The 7,681-nt window shown below is 38.0% G+C and overlaps 1 protein-coding gene across 1 annotated transcript; it reads left to right on the forward strand.

Annotated features, from left to right (window-relative positions):
• The first annotated feature begins 779 nt into the window (after positions 1 to 779).
• LOC140171098 (uncharacterized) lies at positions 780 to 2,689 on the forward strand. The gene is made up of 2 exons (XM_072194266.1): positions 780 to 1,302; positions 1,431 to 2,689. Exons 1-2 carry the CDS (start codon positions 780 to 782, stop codon positions 2,687 to 2,689), a joined length of 1,782 nt encoding a protein of 593 aa, XP_072050367.1.
• The last annotated feature ends 4,992 nt before the right edge of the window (positions 2,690 to 7,681 follow it).

The following is a 7,681-nucleotide window of genomic DNA, read 5'->3' on the forward strand; positions in this document are numbered from 1 at the left end:
AATAAATAAATAAATAAATAAATAAATAAATACATAAATAAATAAATAAACAAATAAATAAATATTAACCTAATTGCGAATGTACTGCTATGAACCATATGGCAAACTTTTAAATATTGTGCGCGGTTGTTTTCATTGCATATATTTTAATCGTTTGCATACGTGCGCATGTGTTGTATCGATTGGAATAAACAAAAAGGGCAAAGTCTTGCAAAGTTGCAACAATGGTTAGACTGAAGTCTTATCTTAAAATTAATTTCATCAACAGAACGCATGTGATGGTTTTTAATATTTCTTTTGCAATACGAGCATCCTTTTAGAAGTCTCTCAAGATGAATTACATGATCATCTATATTCTCTCAGCAAGCTATATCAAAGCCAATTTGTCTCATTCAAATTTCAAAGCTGCTTTTGACTACTGCCCCATTAATTATTTTCGCTATGTTAGTATTTAAGTTATATTGTCCATTACAGTGTGCATCCCGATATCGGCTCCCAATGAACTTGATAATGTTATACCCACTTCTGAACCTTTTGATATTGAACAATTATCTAATCGGACTCCAACACAGAAGAACAGTAGGCCCAATCATTATAATTCACCATCGACTCGTTCAAGTAATCGTAAGCCTAGAAACCGTAGATTTGTACGCCGTGACAAATCTCCAAATCACGCACAAAATGTTGTTAACTTATCTGATAATACATTAACAGAAAGTGAAACCAAACTTCTATCGAAAGGTCTAGGCTTTTGTCCCAAACCTCAAAATCTTGATAAAATGCAGCTTCTTGAAGACATGGATTCTTTCTATAGGCGCTTAAGACTACGCAATCATTTCTTCGATGATTCATATGCTAGTGATACCTCTGACAATGAGTCAGACCCTCTTCCTTCTCACAAATTCAAGAAGAAATCTTCTTGGCAGCCTAAGTCTCGTGATCCCACTTTAGAATGTTTCATCAAGGCTGTTAACAATGAAATTGAAACATTCAAAGAAACTCGCGACGTTCGTGACAATCTTTCCAAACATGAACGCTTAGCACTCGAATCATTGCAGAAAAGGGAAGACATTATCATCAAAGAAGCTGACAAGGGTTCGGCAGTGGTAGTCATGAACAAATCAGACTACATTGATAAAGCCTTGGAACATCTCTCTGATACCAATTTCTACAACAAACTTGATCATGACCCTACATCAGAAATTTCTGAAAAGGTAACCGACACCATTCATAGTCTCTCGGAAAATGGTTGTATTGATGACGACACCTATGAATACTTAATTCCTGAGCACCCGACTGCTGGTAGATTTTATACCCTTCCTAAAATCCATAAGCCGGGTAATCCCATAAGACCGGTGGTTTCCACCAACAACCATCCAACTGAAAAGTGCTCTGAATTTTAGATTTTCACTTACAACCTCTTGCCCAAGGATTACCTTCTTATGTCAAGGACACCACCGACTTCCTCAATAAACTTGACAGCTTGAAGGACATTCCTAATGATAGTATTTTGGTTTCACTTGATGTTAAAGGCCTATACACTAACATCCCTCATGATGACGGCATTACGGCATGTAAAGAAGCTCTAGATAACCGTACCAACAAGACACCGTCCACAGATGATCTTATAAACCTACTTGAACTTACTCTAAAATCAAACAACTTTGTATTCAACGATGAACATTATCTACAGACATCTGGCACAGCTATGGGGGCCAAGTTCTCTCCTTCTTATGCCAACATTTTCATGGGATGGCATGAAGGAACTCTTTTCAACACGTCTGCGCTTAAACCACTTGTTTGGTATCGCTACATCGATGACATTTTCATGATATGGACTCATTCCAAAGACGAACTTGAACAATTTATTAATCATGCCAACCAAATCCACCCATCAATCAAGTTCACCAGTGATTATTCACCTTCTCAAGTTAACTTCCTGGATGTTGCTGTTAAATTATCAGAGGGGCAGATCCACACTGATTTATACAGCAAACCCACAGACAAGCATACCTATCTGCTACCCACAAGCTGTCACCCTAGGCATTGCACTCGTAATATCCCTTACAGTCTCGCTCTACGGCTACGTCGCATTTGCTCAGATGAAAGTGCTTTCCAGCACCAACCTGAAACCCTTAAACAACAGCTTATAAATCGTGGTTACCAGGAAGACAACATTTCTAACCAAATCACAAAAGCTGCTTCAACCACGCGCGAGAATTCCCTTAAATACAAAATCAAATCAAAATCCAAACGTGTCCCCCTCGTGGTTACATATCACCCCAGACTCCCACATTTGTCAGAGATCATCAGGAAACAATGGCACATGATCGAGACTAACCCTCGCTTACACAAAGCCCTTCCCGAAGTTCCCCTCATTTCATACAAGAGACCACCCAACCTGAGAAAACACTTTGTTAAGGCCAAAGTTCACACAAATTCCAATATAGATCCCAAGACTGATAATGGCTGCAAACCTTGTCAGAAACCACGATGCAAAAACTGCGCCTATATGCAAGTCACCAGCACTTTCAGTAACAAAAATCGGAGCAAATGCTACACCGTAAGACAAGAAGTCACTTGCAGTACCAATAATGTTGTTTATCTCATTGAATGCGCCAATTGCAACATTCAGTATGTGGGTGAAACTGGTAATAATATAAGAGAAAGAATGCGTAACCACAGATGAACCATCAAGCACCACGCCAAACACGTAGACAAGCCAGTTGCCGTGCACTTTTCCCTTCCAGATCATAGCATCGATGATGTCAAAGTCACGGTCATTGAAGCACTTGGTCGCCAATCCAAATTTAGACGTCAGCAGCGCGAGAAATTCTGGATCAACAAACTTCATTCCCTTCAACCCGAAGGCCTTAATCTTATTGAATAGGACCCCCCCCCCTCTTTTTCACGCGCGCGTTTTATAGATGCGCCTTCACTCTGCGTTGTTTTTAAGTCGCGATCTTTTCATGCTTGTTTTTTTACGCGTTACGCATTAATTGTCTTGCTTGTTTTTAGATTGTTTTCTTGTGTCATTTCATATGTAATAAAGCCTGAAGAAGGTACGCCCAGTACCGAAAATTTGCTGTACAACTGTTTCCCGTCTTCGTTTGTTTTATTTTAGTGAATATCACTAGTGTGATCCATTTCCTTGTACAAATTCAAGCAATGGCAAGAAAAACTGGGGTTCCTGATTCAGGAATTTTGGAACAAATTTCCTGAAAGTAGGAACCTACTTTATATAGTTCAAAGGTATTCAATGCATGTGCAAATCGATAGTGACACATTCTGTTAGAAACACATTAGATTGTCGCAACGTTTTGGATAAGGTCGGATAAGTTGAAGAGGTTTTTTTTATGTTGACGCAGCCGTGCATATGGGATACCTTTGTATATTGATGGGCCGATTTTAAGCAACATGACGAAACCTAAAATTCATTATACACCTTCCCTAGAATCAATCACCATGAATTACATTTTTTAAACTGTAAATAATTATTTACAGTGTATTCTATTACATGATTACTTTTCCTTGAAACACATAAGATTATAAAAACTCCATGTATCTCCTACATAGTAAACGACGAAGCACACACATTTTGAAAAATAAAACAAATCAGTAACTAGCATCGATCTAGTTTTTAAAAAAGAATAGTTGCAGGTTATTGCCTCAATGTGAATAGAACGATAATCAAACAATTAAAAGAAGTACTTGAAACATAAAGGAATTTTCAAGAACGCAAAATGTATTTGTAAAATATACAAAAATATGATCTGTCACATCTAATTTTCCGAGTCCCATGCAAAGTCTCAGATTGCATAAATTAGACTGATTCTTTTCTCCGCACAAAAATATTAAATGGGTGATAATGAATAAATGCATACTTACGTAGTTGTTAGAAGCAGTGATAACAAGGATAAAGAGCAGAGTAAAATCAACACCACTACTGTACGTAATTATTCTCTCCATCCTCTCCATTCAGCATCGATGCGCATTCTTTCAAGACTAGCATCAAATATTGGTCTCAATGGCAAAACATGTTGCCCGTAGGAAGCATGATATACTGTGCACAAAACTTATCTGTACAATTATGGAAAACAGCCAATGATAACTAAACTGCTGTTTTCTTTATTCTTTGCTAATTTTTTCATTTCAGAAATACCTAATGACAATTTGAATGACTTATCGATCACTTCTAACCAATTTATAAACCATTTCAATTTTGTTACTCTTACGCGTGGACATGAATTTGCTCTTTCAGATACTGAACATCTGAGTAGTGATCCTTGTTTTTGTCAATGAGCGTTCCCAGATACTCAAAATCCTCTTCCTTTGCATAAAGATTAGTATTCATGACTATGCAGGTCATTGTTAAGGGACTTTTATTAGCGTAACATAACATGTTATTGTCTGCCATGTAACTTTTATCTTTATTATCTGGACAGTGGTTTTCCAAACTCTGATACATACAACTATTCGATGTCAACAACTGTAACAGTGTAATGAAATCCATATACAAGTAGTAAGGTGGCTTACCTACGACCAGTGTAGCAAACATTCAACGAATGTTCAGAGTGCCCATTTTGAATTATCTCATCGGTCACAGACCTGTCGTTATACAATTCTACAGATAAATCAGAAATTCAACAATTGATGTCTGTACTCGGAGCGCCATGGATACTTTACAAACACAGACTTCAGTCTAATTTCAGATAATTTCGGACAATAGTGTTTCATGCACCAAATATTAGATCGATTATTTTTTAATCAAAATTACCTCTACGTATTTAGTGTTGATAATTTTTTGGTTACACGACATAATAAACCCGTGGCCTCTAGTGGAGGAATTGAATGCACAGTCTTCACACCAGTGTTGAATATAGCGGAAATATACGTTAAATGTCAAGTAGTGGGGAAATTCTAAGTTTACAATAATCCGAAGTGCGGTATAGAAAGCCGATATGAAGTATATCAGTGCAGATAGTGCTATGTATTTTCTATACAATATTAGTGTGACTTGAGGTGTTTGTATACTTTAAGGCACATGAAAAACGGTGTCAAACGACAGATCTTATGAGTCTACAAGATAACATAAAAAACATTCATGTAGCGATAAGTGGATCAATTATGCGCGTACGCGATGCCTGTGATTGCAACTCGCTTTAAACTCAGTGTTATAGATATGGTACAGGTTTTTTTTTTCAAATTCGAAATTGAAATATGTGAAACACCAGATGCTGAAGAACAATAGCTCATAAGGCTCGTCGCCTACGTTATAATATGTTTAAAACAACAAAAATCCTTCGATACTGATTGATAAATATGATCTATGGGCTCATAGTTCCACCGACTTACACACTTAGAAATGTTGTACTTGTATACAGTCCCCTGATCCCACACAAGGACAAAAATACTCAGCCTTTCGCCACATACGAGCAAAAATACTCACGAGGGCACAAATACTCAGCTATACTCAGCTTTGTTGCCACACACGGGCACAAATACTCCGCCCTGATCCCACACAAGGACAAAAATACTCAGCCTTTCGCCACATAAGAGCAAAAATACTCACGGTGTCGCCGTGTCACACGGGTGAACGAATCACACACTGTTAGGACACAATGGCACCTTAGATACTGTTACTAAATGATCAATAACGGAATCATGCTGTAGCCGTATTATACACAACAGGTGAACGAATTATACACTCTCAGAATGTGTGTTCAATGTGCGGGCATACGTGCGGAGAACTTATAGGTAACCTTCCCGAAACCCTTACTTTCCTAAATAATCATTTGTATTAGGGCACAAACCATGCACAAACCCTCTGATCACCACAGGTCCTTAGACTGCCCCTCCCCTCTGATCATGAAATATTTAGTGACCACATTCCCCTTGTGATATGACATTAGTCCAGTCTAGTGACTAGGGCACAAACCATGCACAAACCCTCTGATCACCACAGGTCCCGAGACTGCTCCTCCCCTCTGATCATGAAATATTTAGTGACCACAGACCCCTCGTGATATGACATTAGTCCAGTCTAGTGACTAGGGCACAAACCATGCACAAACCCTCTGATCACCACAGGGGGACAAAAATACGTACCGAGGAAAAAAATATGACAGGGCTCACCGACTTGCAGATTTGCTGGCTAGCGCCTATTGGCCGTTACCGGCGGGGTGGAATAGCGTCTAGAACAGCTCAGAGAGAAAAGGCATGGTTCTTACATTTTGTATTTAACATCAGAATCTGAGCTAACAACATATCGGGAATCAGGATTCTCAAATGAACTAGTGGTCGCCAGCTTTTATATATAATGTTACGCTTCCGTGGTTCGCGCCGTGGTAACTACGACTGCTAAACCACCCATATCACCTTCAACCATGTACCCTGAAATATCTGAAAATTTTCTGCAAGTTTCCGGGTCCCCACTTGATTACATGGCGAGTAATTTCTCTTTTATCTAGCCTATAAGAACTTAACCATGGTTCTATCCAGCACCTGAGTTACATATGTGACTGGACACTACGAATGAACCGTAAACTGAAAAACAGCAAATTTGGCAGCTTTTGACAAAGTAAAACCTTCCAAAAAGTATCCATTGCTGCTAGGTTATTGGAGGCCCCCTGCATATCAAGTGTATTTATACCAATAAAATACAGGCTACATCACCATTTAGGAAATAAGAGAAATATTAATGTTTATAAAAAATTATGAACATGGATAGATAACACTTGATATGGATTCCATATCTTTTTCATATCATTATGATTCGTATCATGAAATCGTAAAAGTATTCAACAGGACTTACGTTTTTGGGAGATTACGTTATCTTGCTTTATCCTATGTGCATTTGCAGGCCACCCGTTTACCTGGCCGCAATCGGTCATTGATCTGTGGCAAGATGGTGTTGCCAGGATGAATGACAACCTTTACAAACGTATTATTACAAACTATTATGATAATTACAATATTTCAACACAATTTTCAGATGTTGAGATTTATTTTTCTTTGTAAAATTTGACCTAAATGAGTTTTAACACTAGTGCTGTTTCAAATATAGCCAGTTGGTTCGATCCTGAGCGAGTTTTGAATCCCTTAATAAACAGGGATAAATACCTACACCGTCATCAAACTTTTAACAGGAGCGAATAGAAATGACCACATAGCTTAAAGTGGGAAGGCTATGTAAGGACGAACAAATTAATTGCACCTCGTTAGCCTTAGAGGTTAGTGTGTCTTAGATAATTTCCGATAATTTGACGTCTTTTCGATGGACGGAAGCGCAATAAATCAAAGTATACGGAGTACAGTGATGGTATATCCCCAGGGTTTACAGTTCAATTTACGAAACGTCAATATTTATCAAATAATAAACGTTTTGAAGAAAACAAAATGTCACAATTTGCGTTAAGAAAATTCACACATAATGTATTTCAATGCTTATAGTTGACAAGAATGGGCCCTGAGAATGGGTTGCTTGTTGACTAACTTGGCTATTTTGCTGTTTTGTGTGTAGCTTGAAGTTTGATAACTTAATAGTGATCAATTGATTGGTTAGTTGGGTGGTTAATAGGTTGCTTGTATGGTCAATAAGTTGATTAGTAAGTTGCTTGCTTGCTTGCTTGCTTTCTTTATCACAAAGTGTGATTGGGTTTTTGTTTGATTAGTTGGTTGG

Source organism: Amphiura filiformis, chromosome 15, assembly GCF_039555335.1.
Source record: "Amphiura filiformis chromosome 15, Afil_fr2py, whole genome shotgun sequence".
NCBI classification, from domain to species: Eukaryota; Metazoa; Echinodermata; class Ophiuroidea; order Amphilepidida; family Amphiuridae; genus Amphiura; species Amphiura filiformis.

Excerpts from the sequence above, each read along its gene's own strand:
- LOC140171098 (XM_072194266.1), top strand. The coding sequence starts at position 780 with ATGCAGCTTCTTGAAGACATGGATTCTTTCTATAGGCGCTTAAGACTA. Across the intron at positions 1,303-1,430 it reads TCCTGAGCACCCGACTGCTG|GATTACCTTCTTATGTCAAG; the intron begins GTAGATTTTATA and ends CTCTTGCCCAAG.